General features: G+C 37.9%; 2 protein-coding genes across 4 annotated transcripts; both read left to right on the top strand.

Annotated features, from left to right (window-relative positions):
* Window positions 1-78: 78 nt before the first annotated feature.
* On the top strand, window positions 79-12,107 carry LOC126788973 (protein transport protein SEC24). Its single transcript, XM_050515010.1, has 14 exons — window positions 79-490; window positions 583-645; window positions 2,538-2,591; window positions 2,684-2,856; window positions 3,018-3,204; window positions 3,335-3,480; window positions 3,558-3,712; window positions 4,762-4,843; window positions 4,931-5,046; window positions 6,151-6,249; window positions 8,315-8,438; window positions 10,663-10,940; window positions 11,274-11,488; window positions 11,567-12,107. Exons 1-14 carry the CDS (start codon window positions 163-165, stop codon window positions 11,776-11,778), a joined length of 2,232 nt encoding a protein of 743 aa, XP_050370967.1. The 5' UTR covers window positions 79-162; the 3' UTR covers window positions 11,779-12,107.
* Window positions 12,108-13,048: 941 nt separating this feature from the next.
* On the top strand, window positions 13,049-14,944 carry LOC126789011 (double-stranded RNA-binding protein 1-like). 3 transcript variants are annotated; one of them, XR_007671459.1, is made up of 5 exons: window positions 13,049-13,386; window positions 13,491-13,528; window positions 13,866-13,937; window positions 14,036-14,155; window positions 14,697-14,944. XR_007671459.1 is itself a non-coding variant. In XM_050515055.1 (3 exons), the coding sequence occupies exons 1-3, from the start codon at window positions 13,095-13,097 to the stop codon at window positions 13,884-13,886; spliced, it is 351 nt and encodes a 116-aa protein (XP_050371012.1). In that variant the 5' UTR covers window positions 13,049-13,094; the 3' UTR covers window positions 13,887-14,029. The 3 variants fall into 3 exon arrangements, 1 of the variants encoding a protein (XP_050371012.1); XR_007671458.1 differs by lacking the exon at window positions 14,697-14,944 and having other exon boundaries at window positions 14,036-14,179; XM_050515055.1 differs by lacking the exons at window positions 14,036-14,155; window positions 14,697-14,944 and having other exon boundaries at window positions 13,866-14,029.
* The last annotated feature ends 2,779 nt before the right edge of the window (window positions 14,945-17,723 follow it).

The raw sequence follows: 17,723 nt of genomic DNA on the forward strand, positions 1-17,723 counted from the left end.
TAATTTTTATGACATGGTGTAAGTGTAAGACCACTGGTCTGGCCTATATGGCGCTCCACAGCGACCAAACGCCCCATTTCGGCATTTCCGTTTCCTTTTCGGCCCTGAAAGAAATCAAAGAAGGCAAGACTTTTCACTTTTCAGTTCTCACTAGTCAAAACCATGGCGGTCCGAGCCACGGTGTCGCGGTTCCCTATCGACGCCGTCGCCCACGAGAACTCCGGCATACCATGGGGCCTGACGGTGGCGCCGTTCGCCACCAAGGATGAGAACGATCAACCTCCCGCGTACGGATCCGGCGGCCAATTGTTGCCGCGGTGCGAGAACTGCTGGGCTTACTTCAACACTTACTGCGAGCTTGACCAGTGGTCATGGAACTGTGCTCTATGCGGCAACCCCCAGGGGCTCTCCTCCGAGGCCATTGCTCGCTACTCTCTGCCTCGGTCTTGCCCTGAGATGATGTCATCGTTCGTAGATCTCGAGCTTCCTGGTTCGTCACTCTCCTCATCAATTTTGACCTAATTCTCTATTGTTAGTGTTATATTGAGTTTGAATTTTTTGTTCATATGTGATTTTGTGCAGCGGAGGAGTCTGATGAAGCAATGCAGCCTCGGCCGGTTTATGTTGCGGCCATTGATTTGTCCTGTAAGTGCTTATATGCAATTCAAATCGCCTAGTTGATCCTCTTACTGTGAATTTGTTAATGATTGATTGGTGTTTGTTTTGAGCTAGTTCACTGATTAGAAGCATCATTATTTATGAGTTGTGAACATATGTTAGAATTGATTTCAATACATGGTGAAATCTATCTCATTATGAATACATGAGCTTTCTGCGTAAATTATAACTAAAATTGCTGTAGTAGTGTCAATCCTTTCTAGAGATTACATAAACTAAAAACTAAATAATACTTAAAAAAGACTTGCACGAGAACTAGAGTGATTGGTCTGATCTCATTCTGTCTTTAGAGTACAACATGCAAGCACTTGAATCAAATTGCTATTAGCTTATCAATTTACTGGGGATTTGATAATGATTGATTAGTGTTTATATCGATCTAGTTTGCTAATCATAATCATCATTTTGGTTGAATGATATAACAATAAATTGAGCAGATGGCAATGAGTGTCAGGTTCAGTTAGGTTGTGTCCAAATCATATTTCTACTCTCGTGGTTATAGAAGGGTATGTGCTTTAGGATATAGAATCTGAAAGCTTAATCTCATGACAGTCTAAGGAGATGTACTGGAGCTGTTGGGATGTTGTTCAGTGCTTCTGAATTCATGTATTAAAGGAGTTCTTAAGCACAAGGGAAGGTTCTGATTTCCAACATTTGGTTTATTAAGTTATATTGGGCTGGTAGTCTGTGAACATATGCCACTGGGATCGATATTCAGTTAGGTTCTGTCCGGTTCATTTCTATGTCGAGTTGTTTAGGGGATATTTGCTCTGCGGTGTAGAACTTAAAGCTGAATCTCATACGGCCTAAATACATAATTGGAAACCAGATGGACTGGAGGTGTTGGATGTTGTTAGGTTCCTGTTATGCACTATTCTTTTACTGAAAACGAATATCAATGAAGATTTTAAGCATATGGGAAGGTTTTAGCTTTCAGCTTTTTGTTTGTCAGTTAAAGTAGGAGTTTTATTGGTCTTGAGCATCACATTCACTTAGAGTCATTGTTTCACATCCTTGTGAATAAGCCTAGCTACCTTTCAAAATTATAATATCTTGTACCAGCTACATATGTTTACAATTTCATTCAATGGGAAGTAGGCGGGAGCTCAAAAGAGCTGTATGACCGACATGTGCAATCAAACAACTTTATCTGTATGGGTCTTATGACTTGGTTCTGTAGTGAATCGGTCAACAAGTTAGTCAGAGAAACAGAACAAGCACAACAAACCAAGAGAAACAACCACAAAGAAAAGAACACAAGAACACAGATTTAAGGTGGTTCAGCAAATAAGTTTGCCTACATCCACTGGACAGAAACACACTTCCACTATATTAATAATGGGTACACAAGAAAGACTAAGAAAACAAGGACTCTTCTCTTCCTATCTTTCTCCTCTCTGCTCTCTCTCACCCTCTAACCGAGAATGGAACACACTATGCTCTTTGTCTCTGTGATGCCTAAACCTAGAGCATAACCACTCCTTATATAGCCATAAGGACAAACATATTTCCTCACCAAATAGGAATCCTATTCCTAATAGTGGTAGGCTATAAAGCCTCCTCCTTCTACAAGTAAACCATCATCAATAAGGATTCCCTATCCTTACTGGAACACCATATTCTAAGAAACCATCTTAGGAAAAACACATGGGCTGGAAACCCAACAGGTTCAATTCTTGGACATTGGTAAATGGACAGTTATCTACTTAGAAGGACAAACACAGACTTCTTTAGCAGTAAGATATGAAGTTAAAAGCAGCAAATATTTCTGTGATGCAATCATTTATATATATATTTATCATATGAGTTGCTTATAAGATTTCAGGGAAATTACAGTTTTTGATGGATTTTTACTGCAGCTTCGGAAGAATTTCTGGAACTTACTAAAAGTGCATTGCTGGCAGCTTTATCAGGTTGGTAGTTGGTAGATCAAATTGATTTTGTTTTCTGATTTCTGAATCCCATGGGTTGGACGGCTAAGACTCTGCTCTAACTTTGATTGCAGCTCTTGGGCCTGGTTCACTGTTTGGTCTTGCGACCTTTAGCCACAAGTTAGGGTTATATGATGTTCAAGGCCCTATACCAGTTGTCAAAAATGTTTTCATTCCCCCTGAAATAGAGGGAAGCCTACCAATTGAGCTTGAGGATGTCATGCCCCTGTTACAGTTCTTGGCTCCAGTATGTCGCCAGTGATTCTGATCACTCTTATCTTTTCTTTCTGCAATACGTTTCTTGATCGAGTGATTTGGTTGTTTGTTACAATTTCTTGTGTACCCAATCCACTTTATCTGTACAATCAACTTTTGGTTTATGATATAAATTTGGTAACATTCTCACAGGTGGAAACTTGTAAGGACCGTATTGAATCAGCACTCGAAACGCTCAGACCAACAACATCATGGGAGAGAACAACAGCAGCAGGGCAAGGAGTAGATGGTGTTCTAATGGGTGGGCGAGGTTTTGGGGTGGCAATCGAAGCCCTTTTGAACTACCTTGGATCTGAATATGGAAGCACATTTGCACTAGGTAAGTTGTGAATTTCATAGCTCAATATATTCTATACCAGTGCATTGTTATAGTCCGAGATTAAACTCGTATTCTTTCCATAACATAGAAATAATGATTTAATTGTTGTCTCCTTTGCATGCAACTGCAGGTAGAGTCTTTGCCTTTTTGTCTGGTCCTCCTGATTATGGAGCTGGGCAACTAGATACGAGACGGTACGGTGAACAATATGCTAGCAGAGGAGAGGATGCGGACCGTGCATTGCTTCCTGAGCAGACACCTTTCTATAAAGATTTGGTAATTTAATCTGACTTGCCTGTTGTATCATCTGTTGAATATCTTTCTGCAAGTGTAAGCATTGACATATTTTACAGGCTGCTGTTGCTGTTCAAGCAGGTGTTTGCGTAGACATCTTTGCTGTTACAAATGAGTATACAGATTTGGCGTCTCTGAAGTTTCTTAGCGTGGAAAGTGGAGGCTCATTGTATTTGTATTCAAGTACTGATGACTCAACGCTTCCCCAGGACATGTGAGTATTCCATGAAATACTATAAAGCTATTTTGATCTCTTAGTGGTGATGCGAATAGAACTTAAACCTGACCAACTTTGGTACTAGTTTAGACTTTGAAGCTCATTTAGCACGTGTGTTGCACTACAGAATATGAATTTCAAAGAAATAATGCAATTTATTCCCGCGCTAAGTCCCTTGGAAGATCAATTCAAAGTGCATCCTCCTTTCGTTTAGGTTTTATTCCTCAAATTTCATTGCCGAGCCATGAATCATTTTATTTTGTCATGTGTTTGGATCATCAATCAATAAACAATAAGGGTTATAAGCAGTTATCACTTTATCGGATTCAAACTCAGGTGTAAAGAGGAATGAATATAATGGTGGATTGCTTGGAATGTACGTAAGATATTATAATTATCAAGGAGCATGGCAAAGTCAATACATGTGACATGATTCAAAGAGGAGGCCCAATTTTTGTTTTCTTATCCATGTGTATGCATCTATGTTTCTGTGTTATTAGTTATTATAGATTTTAGCAAAGTTGATGCCGTCAAATTATATGTAGTATGTATTATTTTCATTTATCTTTATTTCTAACTTTGATGGAAATATCAATATTTAGTCCATAGGATAGAGTGAAAAATAGGTTTTATATGCTTCTAGAATATTAAAATTATTTTAGTGGGTGCCCTCATTGGAGCGGGATCAATACATGTGATATGATTCAAAGAGGAGGCCTAATTTTTGTTTCTCATCCATGTGTATATATCTTTATTTTGTTATTAGTTATAGATTTTAGCAAGAGATGCCGTTTAATTATTCTAGTATTTATTATTTTTTGTTTAATGATATCTTTATTTCTAACTGTGATGGAGATAGATATACTTGGGCCATAGGATAGAGTGACAAATAGGTTTTATATAATCTAGAATATAGATTATTTAGTGGGCCCTCATTGGAGCGGGGTCAATTCTTACTGGTTCTCTTCCTTCTCAACAAAAGATGTAAATGTTCAATGCAGACAAAACATATTTATGCTCTACTGATCAAATGACATGATTTGCAGGTATCGAATGCTAAGTCGACCATATGCTTTTGGCTGTGTACTGCGATTGAGGACATCATCTGAATTTAAAACTGGTCATTCTGTGAGTGGCATATTTCTTGCTGTCTAGATCACTGCTACTATTGCACCATTTGTTATTATCATAATAATAATAACATTTTTTTGGCAGTATGGTCACTTCTTTCCAGATCCACAGTATGAGAACGTTCAACACATTATTTGTTGTGATTCTTACGCCACATATGCATATGACTTTGAGTTTGAAGCTACCAAGGAATTTGCAAAGTAAGTATGTAGCTCAGATTGCTATCATGGTATCTTGCTTTTCGCTGAAACAGAATAGTGATTTCTTACTATATATGATGTTGAGTAGGGAGATCCAAGGGACTCCAGTGCTGTTGGTTATGGTTAATTTTTAAAGTGAAAATTATGCTTCAGAATCATGCATTTTCCAAAATTTCTACTTTCTTGGTTTGTCACTTTTAAGAGCTTTAATCACATGTAGATTTCAAACAATAACCCACTACTATTTTTAGGGAGCATTAACTAATGGAGTAATGGTCAATACCTTACTGCACAGGTTTATATTTTTCTTGTTCAAAAGACCATTAGCTATGTCCAAACCCTAGTTATTGACTCTGTCGTCAATGCCAAATTATTTTGTTTCTGATATTAAATATTTCTTACCTATGATTATATAACTTGGGGTTGTCTAGATAGTAAGAGAAAAACTTGTTTGGGAGTTGCAAAAATTTGTTTCTCAAATAATAGTTGGTAATTTGGTCTAGTCAGTACGCTCCAAAGAGCTGTCCTTTTTTTTGTTGTTGTTGGCATAAAGTTAATTAGAGGTAAAGTTTGAGTAATCTGTGTGAGGCAAAAAGAATCTGCAAATATAACCCTTTTGTTATCGGAAAATTGTCGGTCATTTACTTCCTCTACCCAAAAAATTTGGTCTTGCTGATATACAAGCTGGTCCTCTAACGAGCAATCATATTTTGAAAGATAATGATGCTAAAGAAAACCTAATTCATCTTCCATTATTTCCATTGAGATATATGCTTATTCAACAGTTCATCACCAATTAAAGGAGATATTTGTTTTTGCATGTTGATACTAAAAGAATCATTTATACAAAAGCGAATGATACTTCTTTGAGATAGTTACAATTGTATTTCAATCACCTAGTTGCTTTCCCGAAATATTTTCTTCTTTGATTTTAGTTGGATTTCCCTATGTTTTGATTTTATTTTTGAGTTTTCATCGTCTTTTCTCTCATGGTTGCTTTTTTAATTACTAAGCTACGTACTACTATATAGTATCACATACTGGTATAAAACTCTTGATTTCACCTCTCTAATCTTTTCCTGGTTGGTTGCTGTACTTTTGCAGACATGGATCAGAGCCTCCTATCATACAGATTGCATTTCAATACACAGTTGTTCTGCCTCTTGAGGAGCTCACTGAATCGGGATCAATTTCCTCGGTTAGGTATGGTTCTTTTACTATGTGAGTTGTTGATTGTTTGCTTCTTTCCAATTAATGGTCCAACTTATCTCTGATGTTAAATTTATGTTCTATATTGATGATTCAAATTTCGGCATTAGGTATATATTACCTAGATGTTGAAGTGAATGTGATCTCCATTATGTATTTAAACTGATTACCTGAGAAGTTTAACTCTATGATGCTTCTAATTGATTAATGCCAAGTTTCCCTAGTGGTTCCTTTAAGAATCTAAATTGTAGTTACCAAATGTACCCAGAAGATAAGCTAACACACCCTGCCCTTGAATATTATCCAGGTTTGCCATTAGGAAGAATTACACCCCGTAACCCAAGCTCTTCACTCAACTATTGTGAAGTATACATTATTAATCAGTTATAGTTTCAGTATGCTATTCAAGCTCTTCCACTTGAAAGACTTGATTGAAAAAGAGATATGATTGCTGTTATCGATTGAACTCGTTGTTGGTGAACTCAGAGTTGTTATGGAGAACATTGTTGAAGGTGAAAGCGAGAGTGTTTGGCTCTATTTGAAATTTGCGTTGGGCCATTCAAAGTAAGGGTAAATTGGGAAGGTGAGGGAACATTTTAGGTGCTGGGTACACTTGGAACTTTGCCGCGTTTAAAACTTTGAATAACAAAGACCCATCTGGAATCTAAAACTTTTCTGAAGAATTGAACTGAAGTGGCAATTTTCCAACCATAAAAAATTCAACATTCCCTTTAACACCAGATCCAAGAATTTGAATGCCTTATGGTATGCTTTTGTAGAGACAACATATGATGAGGAATGTATTATTTTCTCAGATTGTACAATATAAATTATTTAATAATCAACATCTACTACACATATAAAGGAGTGTGCTGGGTACGGGAAGTCTGTTGCCATTTGAATTGTATTAGTTGAATAATTTTCTTCATAAAAAAAAGTGCATGGGTTTGTGCCTCAGCTGCACTTGAGTTGAGTTGTCCGACCTATGTTTTTGTGTGGTTTAATAGTTGAGCATGTTTAGCTGTTGGTAGCTTGACATTTCTTAAGTGGTGAGAAGCAACATGTCTTGGCATGGCTATGGTGGAGTCTAATTTAATAGATGTATATGATAGGAACCTGTTTAACACGGAACTTTTTGCACAGGAGTTTGCCACATCTGACTTCTAAGGTGTGAATCAAGAAATGGGTATGGTGCAGTGAGTTTTATGCACACATTATATGGATCTGTTACTTAGGGGAAGATAGTTCAGATCTCTCTCTTGTAGGATAATGTTGATTTCGGTGGCCAGTTTTAATATTCTGCATATGCACTTGGTTTCTATAATATAAAGCCGTATAGGATAACAAAGTTGAGCACAACTTTATTAAAGTGTCATTCTTCTTCCTTGACCATTGCAAAGTGTTTGTTTCTTTCTATGGTTGCGTTTTGGTGCTTGTTATATTGATATGTTTCCATTGACATCCGTAATTGGATTTCATCATGCTGAAGAACTAAAAGTGGTACTCAAGAAATTTTCTGTGATTAAAAAAGAGATCTTAGGATATCATATGTACAGACCAACATGTGTGGAACTCTAATGCAATTCCCTGCATTCTCTGTGATTTATAAAAATATAATATGAGAACAACAATAATACCCCAGAATTTTTTGTGATTTAAATAGGATCATAGGATATTTTATGATCACTAACATGTGTGGAAATTTTAATGTGGTTCCTTGAATTCTCTTTGATATATTAAACATAATATAAGAACTATTCACGGAGGCTTTTAAAATCTTGGTTACAAAAACTTTCTACTTCTCTGTGGTATTTTATTCCTTCATTTTAAAGTTATTTATGTTATTCCTTCTTTACTTTTGTTATATGGGAAAGTGCCACAAATGGTGTTCCATTTGTTATAAGCCGCGCTCAGAACGTTAAGTTTTTGCATTTTCTTTATTTTTCTTCACTCCACAATGACTGCCTTGCTGTGTTGTATTGCCAGTTACTATGTCTTTTTAAGTTTATTGATTGTTTGATCCTACCATTTGGGCTGAGCTTGTTAATGTTCAATGTAGAGGCAAGCATTCTCTTAAACGACGATTAAGGATTCGGACTGTGCAATGTGGAGTTGCCCAAAACATGAATGAACTCTATGACAGTGTTGATCCTGAAGTGGTTCTCTCATTACTTGTTCACAAGGTATTTCTCTCATTTTTCTAAAGTTTTTGTCCTGTTCCATATTTCCTTTGGTATCATGTCCATGTAAATTTATATGTAGTTCCTGATAGAACTGTTACTTTTGTTTTCTTAAAGTGGACTAAGACACCTTGTAAGCTTGAACATAAGATCCGAATAAGTAAGGTTTATAACTTTATATACAGATGAATAATTTATACAGCATCATAGCCTGTACAATATTCCTGATTTACATTTCTAGATAGTTTAGCTAATGCATTATTATGAGGGCTCTTTCATATCTTACCCCAGAATAAACTTTTATCATTTTAGTACCTAAACTTACTTCTGTTAAAATATTTTCCCACAGAATAAAAAAAAATCGGTTAGTTGATAAGGTGGCACTTAACTGCTGATCTGGCACCACCACATTAAACTAAAGAAAATAAGCAGTTATTTCAGCCTTGATTTCCCTGGAGCTGTTCTCAGTATCGATTAATCCCAAACCCTGTCCCTACCTCATCCTCAATTCCTCCCATCCTCCTTTAACCAAAGATTCCTAATGGCTGCATACTTCCATTGTGGTGGAGAGGCAAGTCGATTTTCGAGTTAAAGCCCTGTTGCTTGATTGCTAGAGATCCATCAACAACTTCAAAAACTACGACCCAACTGCCGCCGTGGTGATCTGCTGGTAGGATTCTAGCGTAGTTGTGGGTGGACGGATGAAAGTTAGTTTGATCTTGATCCTTGTGGAGCTGGGTTTTTTTTTTTGTTTCATGCTTTTCCCAGAGGTCTGGATTGGGAAAGTCGTACGCTTTTCTGAAAATGTGTGCCATGGCTTGAGCTCTGCGGTGGTCATGGCTAGAGTTTCGTGGTGGTCCGAGAGCTTATTGAGGCAGGTTATGACTCAATGCTACAGACTTGGAGTAGGTAAGGGATGATCTCCTCATCGGCTCATCCTCTCCATGATTTCATTATTGGTACATAATTCTCTGCTTTAGATCTGGGAATGAAATTATAAATTCGAAAGTTGGAAAATGGGTGGGGAGAGAGTGATGCCGGAAGTGGAGGTTGCAGCAGCGACCGCGTCCATGGTGGTGGTGGTGGTGCTATTAAACAATGGAGGCTGTTCATGGCCATTAGTGGCTTCTCAGTCTCTCGTACTGGTACTCTACTGTCAATGTTTGACCAATTTCTCCCTTTGAAATCTGACTTTAGCGTAAGTGATGCTTGTAATCTCCTCTTGCTTCATGGATTCATGTTCCATCTGACATGTACTGGGTGTTCCTTCCCAAATCAAAAGATGATATAAAGTTAAGGAGGAGAAGTGGGGGTTGGATTAGGGGTCTATGCAGGCTGCAGGAAGATATGGATGGTGTTTAAAGTTGGTTTCTGAAAGACAATAAAATATGAAAGACTTGGTTTTTTTTCCCATATATTTACTCTATGGGAAATGCCACATCATCAGTAAACCGACACAGGCAAGTAACACATATTTGTAACGGTGATTTTAACCCTGGGGTATGACCATTTCTACCATACATAAGCTTAGGTATTCAATTGTTAGAATTTCATACTTGGTTGTGAAAAATTGAGAAGTAAGCTTAGGTAATTCAATTGTAAATATTTCGTACTTGTTTATGAAATTGAGAACATCCCCCATAGTTAAGTAGGTATAATGTTTTATAGTTGTGCTTTTGACCGGCATAGTGTGGAATATCATACATGTTCTTTACAATGTATGAATGTTTTAGAATGTCTATGCTTTGAGGATTATCACCTGAACAATGATAGTATTGTTTGCTTGATTTTTTTTAATATATGCTGTTTTCTTTTCTTGCTCCTCTAAGTGGAGATATAATCTCATGCTATCCTGCAAACAGAAAGATGTGATCTCCTTGCACAAATAAGTCACATTTCAGAAACTATTTACTGATGCAAAAGCATTTGAGAGATTATTTACTGATGCAAAAGCTCCTGTGTTGGTTACAAACAAATTTATTCGTGTTAATATTTCTGTTCAATTCATTCATCCTTGACTGAATTTTTTTTTCGTTGTATGGTGTACTAGTATGGAGATATAGGCTCGGTAATTTTTGTCATAAAAAAGTAGTATACTTTCATGAGAGAATTGACAAATTTTGGGCATGCTCTGGTGTATAGCGCCCATAATAGGCCCTTATGTAAAGATATACTGACTTGGCATATATGTTGGAGATAAGTTCATAACAGATTGTGTATTCTTCAGGTTATATTAGCCTCTTTGGAGCAAGGGGTTCGGGAAGGTAGACTGTTATTGCATGATTGGCTTGTGATTCTGACAGCTCAATACAATGAAGCTTATAAACTTGTTCACTACAAGAATGGAAGTTCAGTGACTGCTCAAATTGATGTAGCATTCTCACAATGCCCCGAACTGCAGCCTTTACCTCGCTTAGTTTTTGCATTGCTTCGAAATCCTCTGCTCCTTTTTCATGAAGAAGGTGTTCACCCAGATTACCGGATCTATCTACAGTGTCTTTTCAGGTATTTGATGGTCAGATTGATGAATAATTCTCCAGGATTCTGAAACTAAGCATTTTTGAACTATCAGATAAAGGACGGATCTTGTTTTCATGTTTCCCACTACTCATCATTGTATACTTGTTGCTACATTTTGTGACATGACTTCTATGTCAAAGTTGATAGTTTTCGTCTTACAATACGTTCGATATGTATGTATTTTTGATTCTTTCATCTTGAAATATCTTCTGCAGCACAATTTGATGTTTGGAGAATTAATTCTGCTCTCTTTTCTGATGTAGCATGAACTCTGCATTTTTTGTTTTCTAATTTTTCAATTTTTTTTAATTTTTGCAGTGCACTCGAACCAAGTTCACTCCACCGTGCTGTGTATCCTGTCCTTACCTCCTACTCTACTCCAGATAAACTAGCATACCCACGCCATTCATTGAGTCGTGCGGCACTGATTACCAGCGGCAGTCCCATATTTTTTCTGGATGCATTCACTGCTCTTATCGTGTTCTATTCTTCAACTGCAGACCCTACACTACCTTTTCCTCCACCCCAGGAGTGTGAGTTTTCTGCATTTCTTGGTGCTCTCTTAGCAAATATACGGTTTATTGTTCACTTATAATACAAAATGCTTTTAGGTTTGCTGCGGAACGTGATCAATACCTTAAAGAAAGAGAGATGTATTACCCCCAAACTTATATTTATCAAAGGAGGCCAGGACGACGCCACAGCTTTTGAAAACTATCTCATTGAGGAACAGGACGTTGATGGCAGTGGTATTACAAGCGTTATGGGTTTTGTTTCCTTTCTTGAAGATATCACGCAGAGTGTGTTAGAATACATGAAGTAAGGCCAGTATCAAAATTTCTGTAGAATTACAAAGTACAGGAAACAAGGTGCAACTTAAACACATACAAGATGCTTATATCACAGAAAGAAGGTGCTAGTTTCTTGGTACCTAGTTTATGAAAATTTGTTTAAACTCCGAGGTTGAGAATTCATATTGTGGTGTTGGAGTGGAAAACCCTTTTTAAGGTCGGGCCTGTACAATTACAGAAACATCAAAGTCAAATAAATGAAATAATTGTTTCGACCAAAAAAAAAAGGTCAAATAATTGTTGTAAACCGTAGTTGCAGATTTTCTTGCCTGCAAAGAGATCCACATTTCTGGCCGAGTCCTGAATTTAGTGAATTAGGTTTCTCATACTATGCTAAAACTGATGTTTGTCTGTGTGCTTGCTGCTCGGTATACATTGTACATGTGATGTTTTGTTATGAAGTCTGGCATTTTTGTTTCTTGGCTCCGTGTTAATCAAATCAACAGTCATGGTTAGGGCTTCTGCAGCTCCTAACCAACCAACTTAGTTAGACAGATTGTTTGAAATAATTTTAAACGGAGGACAATGAAATCCGAAACTAGGAATTGAAGAAATGGGACTGATGAAATGATGATCTACCGCTTGATGTAGGTATTTAATTTTTTTTTTAAAGCGCTAGAGCCACAGTAGCAACAATTCTCAGCTATCGAGACTTCGAGAGGAATGCCAAAATCACCAAGAGGCCATATACCAAGCTACCAAGAGGAATGCCAATATTAGCGAGGCCAGGGTGCCTTTAAAGAACAGAAAGCCATCTTCTTCCCACCCCAAAACACTTGACACAAACAAATTTCTTGCCAAAAACAACCTCAAAATTCACAAATCCTTTCCTAAGGGGCAGACTCAAAGCCCGGTTTAAGGATAAACTAGAGGAACGAGACAATTCACAATATCTTCAACTTCAAAGACGTCAAAATTCGTCTAGCAAACAGATCGATTGCAATGTAGTTTCCCTAATTGAAAAACCGCTCTATACCAAACTAAATGGTCAGCAAAGTTCACGATTCTCACATTGTTTCAATCCGAACATTGGAAAGAAAGCAGTGAGCGAATAAATAGAAGCAAAAAGAGTCAATTTTGGCCAACAAAAGCTATATCCGTAGTTTTTTGTTTTGGTGATTTTGTCACGAACAATATTGTTCCAAAAGCAAAAAACCTAGTCCCTCGTAGCCAGCACACATATATAAACCCAAAAGCTGACTGATTTGACCATCAAACTTCACCACTGATCACCAACCAAAATCTCTCTCACCCTGAAAACCACTTCCCATTGCTCGATCACATTGCCATGAACTTGAACAAATGCAAGCTCCAGGAGCTTTGCCAATCCAAAGGATGGGCCATGCCCCATTACAGCGGCTTCAGCCAAGGCCCCCCTCACCTCTCCGCCTCTGTCCTCGTCCTCGGCTTCACCTTCCACACCAAGACTCCCTTTTTCTCTAAGAGAGACGCCGAGTGCTCTGCTGCTGGCTTGGCCCTGGACTACTTCGACCAAAACCCACTACCCAAACGCCCCAAGTCTCTCTCTTTCCCTCTTCAACCTTCTCCCTTGGCTTCACTTCCTCCACCTTCACCGCCAGGTTATTGGATTTTGATTGTTTTTTGCTACTTTCTTGTTTTGTGCTGTGTTTGTGTTGTTGGGTGTCTTGAAAGTTCTGATTTTGTTGTGCTTTCCGTGTGTCAGGAATGATGTATCTCACGTACAAGGACAATGAGGTGTGGGTGAGTTTCTGTTTTTACTTGATTGAGGTTGATGTTATGAAGTTGTTAAATTGGAAATGCATGCTTGTTTTTTCATGTTCTGTGTTGTTGTTGTTTTCTTTTTAATGTCAGTTTAGCATATAATGTAGATGACTACTTTAACATGTTCTGTGTGAATAGGCATTTGTCAAAACGGTTACTATTTTGTATTTGGTTGGTGTTAATGGCTGTACTGTCTTGATTATTTGAGCATCTCGGCCTTTGCGGACTAGCCTTTTGGTTGATTTTATCTCCTTTGGTGGTCTCTAGTGTTCAGAATTAGATTTGTTGAAGTGGTAATATGGCCTTTGTCTTTCAGAATGAGACAACTAGCGGATAGGGAGCAAATGATTATTATGAACTGGAGCTGAAGTTTGCGGAAGAGAGAAAGGTTGTCTGTACTTTATTTCTTTTTCTTGTTAATTTGGTTGGTTGGAGCAATCACATGTGTGCATGGAACATTAGTTTTAATTTTTCATGATTGACCAGCAATGGCAAAGAGAAAAGCATCAGCTTCAACTAAGGAACATGGAATTGGAGAATCAGATTGATATAAAAAGGAATGAGCTGCCAGAGCTGGAGCACTGCCACATGAAGATGCAGCTCATGGTAATCATACTGTTGCAAAGTTAATTCAAATGAACTTAGACCCTTTCAGGACATTATAATAATTTCACTTCTCACATATTTTCAGCAAGTATATATGGCACTCGTTCACACTTCACACTCAATGTCAGTTAGAATATAGTTTGTGAGCTATTATGTGCTTTCACTGGGAATCAAATTTTCAAAGGGAGAAGAGAATCCTAACTAAGAGAATAACATGAAAGAGTTAACAACAGAAATGAAGTTTCCTCTAACTATTTTTCTTGGCCAGGTATCTGTTATCACCTCTAGACAGTATATGATATTCAGTTAATACATAATGAATCAGAAAAATCATGTTCAAATAGGATCTAGTCTGAGTTAGACAGAAGGCACAAGTCTCACCTTTAGTAATATCTGCCTTGTCTTCTTGATTTAAGTGTAAATCACTGTCTTTTATCTATTTAGTCTCTCCTTGGGGTAATTTAAAGGCCACTGTTTTATTGGCTTATATCCTTGGCATTTATTATCTGGTATGAGCTAATACAGTGGTTCTTTATGTAAGAATGAAAAAGCAGAATCAGAGCAGCAGAGAGCTGAAAATCTGATATTGCTGGCAGAAAAGAGACAGGTCTGTATTCTTATATCTTTGTTGATAATTTCGTTGTGAATATGTCATTTTGATGACGAGATTATATATCGAGCATGTGATTTGATTTGTACAATATGACATGATGATTATTGTATGTGGTTTTAACATAGAGATTGTTAAAACGTTTTTGTCTCGGACGCATTTTGTCTTCGGACGTGATTTTGTCTTCGGACGTGATTGATGTCTTCGGACGAGTTTTGTCTTCGGACGTGTTTTTGTCTTCGGACCAGTCTTTGGACGTGTTTGGCATGTCGGAACCTAGTCTTTGGCCGGGCGAAAGTTACGATACAGTTAGAGCTCTAGTCTGTCTGCTGGAGTACTGCATGTGAGGTAACAGATGAGTTATCGGCTCATGAGTACTCATATTTTTGGATGTTGGGTAGCAGGAGGTTGCCTAATGTCGGCAGTGTACTACATGAGGGGTAACAAAGGTGTACCAGCGCTCATGAGTACCCGTGTTATAAATGCATTTGGGTAAACAGAGGGGTTACCCAATTTCTCATGAGCACTATCATTTTCATATTTATGGACAACTAGATGGGCCGTCCATTGACTCATGAGTGCATTTATAATTGATGTTTTTGTGGATTTTTGTATATGGCGATATACGAGTTTTATTGATGTTTTTACTCATACTAGCTGTAAAGTTTACCGGGTTTGTGTTTACAATCCCGGTGCACCAATTCGATGGTATAGGGGATAACTCCACATGTGTGGATTAGCGGGAAGTGACGGACCGCTCTGAGGACTTGAAGTTATTTATTCCCAGCTTGTGGTGATGATTTATTTGTGGATTTTTGTGAGAATTTGTGGGGATTATTACATTTCCATTTGATGTAATGTTGAATTATAAATTTGGTTTGTAATAATTGGTTTGTCTGAGTTGTATTGTGAACTCAGTAATGATCCACTGACACATTGAAACGATTTCGATTTATTGAGATATGTTTTAGCATTTTTCATGACTTCAAAATTTGAGTTTCATACTTGAAATTTTGGGGTCGTGACATGGGGCGTGTATTCAGGTAGAGTATGTTGCATTTAGCAACCAATGTAGGTGAATGAGCCCACCAAGAGAGTGCAAAAATTAGTGCAGTTTTAAAATTCACATAGCTGATTGGCTCGGTATTCTGTATTGCAAAATTGAAGAAAAATGGTTAGATGATGGTTCTCGGTGATAATTAAAGTCTTATACGATCCATATACTTCAAAGGAGGGACAAAACTGCTGCTACGATGCTCATATATTTCACCGAAACCCGAAGAGGGTCCCTATTGGCTAAATGCCGACATTAAGGATCGAGTTCTTGCATTAGGCTAATTTCCCCAGAACGTACTGTATCACATAAGCAACATATTTTACTTACCCTGTACACGTCGATTCCTTGTGCCTCTATCTCTCCTATCTATGCTTGTTTCTAGTCGTTGGTCGATCTGTGTGTTAAACAGTGACAAAAGGTCGCCCGTTGACCAACTGTACTGATATTGTCTCAACTTAGTCACTTCACAGATGTTGGGGTTTAATCACAAAAGGCCTCGATACAATTAGGTATTATACACCCACTTATAATCTGTATTTTATTTGTCACTTCTTAGATGTGAGATCTCTTCTCTCCAACACGCACCCTCACGTGCAGGTCTGCACGTGACAGATTAACATCCCATATACTGGGACGAAATAAACTAAGTTCCAATAACCAACGACACTTAGTGATCATCCAATCGGAAACCCTCTGATGACATGATAATGACACCCATCTTGGGTCATGACAAAATAACATTCAACTCGGGCATACGACAGATTAGAGGCTCGACTGGAGAGAGACCCGTCCAGATACCATGTTAAAACAGTGACAAAGCGTGGCTCATGGACCAACTGTACCGATACTGTCCCAACTTAGCCACTTCACATGTGTAGGGTTTTAATCACAAAAGGTCTCGATACAATTGGATATTATCCACCCACTTATAATCTCTATTTTATTTTTCACTTCTTAGATATGGGATCTCTCATCTCCAACACTGTGCAGACAAGCCATGGTTTCTCAGAAGATTATGAGAAACTGCCTGCATGGCCGTGGTGCTAGAAGATTAAACGAACATAAATTTGATTATATCTTCTGGAATTTGATAATATATGTCATCTGATCCACGTAGCTAATCCTAGTTTCTGTACATCTTCTCTGATGGATTTTCGAAGTCAATAACATTTAATTTTACAGAAGCCATTTCAGATCAAAGATCAAACGTAATAGTATGAAAACATACAAGAAAGTGACCTCTGTGAAGTTAAACATACAAGATAGCCAGGAGTTTCTTCTCCATATTCGGGGAAATGGGAGGAGAAATCCTAGAAGCAATTCAATCACGTCTCATTCAAAGTTCAAACCCGCTTGTCTGAACCAAACCACAAAACTCGTCGGTATGAAAAGGTAGAAGCGGCATGCTTTGACATTAGCGTCATTACGGTGAGCTGTTTCCATATCTTAATTCTCAATATCAAGTTCTTGTAAACTACAGAAAATTAACTTGCTGCGTGTCGTTATTCATCCGTCCATGTTTGTGTTATAATTCTTCTTGCTGACCGAAGATTACAGAAATCACTTGGGAGTTTTATCATGTTACTACTTATCTACTCGATCCATTCATGGTAAGGTTCTCCCTAATCCCAACACAACATCCCTTGAATTTCGCAAACCCAAAAATCTAAACAAGCATCCCACTCGGCCATGAACTATATATAAATATGATCAGTGTACGTATAAGCCAATGCCATTAGTCGATCTGAATATCCTCCATACAAGATAAATCAGCAAACAATTTACCATGTCTACTTCTCAAACCACTACTACTGCCACCCTTTGGCGCGAGGCACGCGAGCCAAATCCTAAACCACCAGCCAGTCACCGTGAGACTAAGCAGAAAAATGCTCAAGAGTGTC

This window comes from Argentina anserina, chromosome 3 (genome assembly GCF_933775445.1).
Source record: "Argentina anserina chromosome 3, drPotAnse1.1, whole genome shotgun sequence".
NCBI lineage: Eukaryota > Viridiplantae > Streptophyta > Magnoliopsida > Rosales > Rosaceae > Argentina > Argentina anserina.

Excerpts from the sequence above, each read along its gene's own strand:
- LOC126788973 (XM_050515010.1), top strand. The coding sequence starts at position 163 with ATGGCGGTCCGAGCCACGGTGTCGCGGTTCCCTATCGACGCCGTCGCC. Across the intron at positions 491-582 it reads CGTAGATCTCGAGCTTCCTG|CGGAGGAGTCTGATGAAGCA; the intron begins GTTCGTCACTCT and ends GATTTTGTGCAG. Across the intron at positions 3,713-4,761 it reads TCAACGCTTCCCCAGGACAT|GTATCGAATGCTAAGTCGAC; the intron begins GTGAGTATTCCA and ends CATGATTTGCAG.
- LOC126789011 (XM_050515055.1), top strand. The coding sequence starts at position 13,095 with ATGAACTTGAACAAATGCAAGCTCCAGGAGCTTTGCCAATCCAAAGGA. Across the intron at positions 13,387-13,490 it reads TCCTCCACCTTCACCGCCAG|GAATGATGTATCTCACGTAC; the intron begins GTTATTGGATTT and ends TCCGTGTGTCAG. Across the intron at positions 13,529-13,865 it reads ACAAGGACAATGAGGTGTGG|AATGAGACAACTAGCGGATA; the intron begins GTGAGTTTCTGT and ends TTTGTCTTTCAG.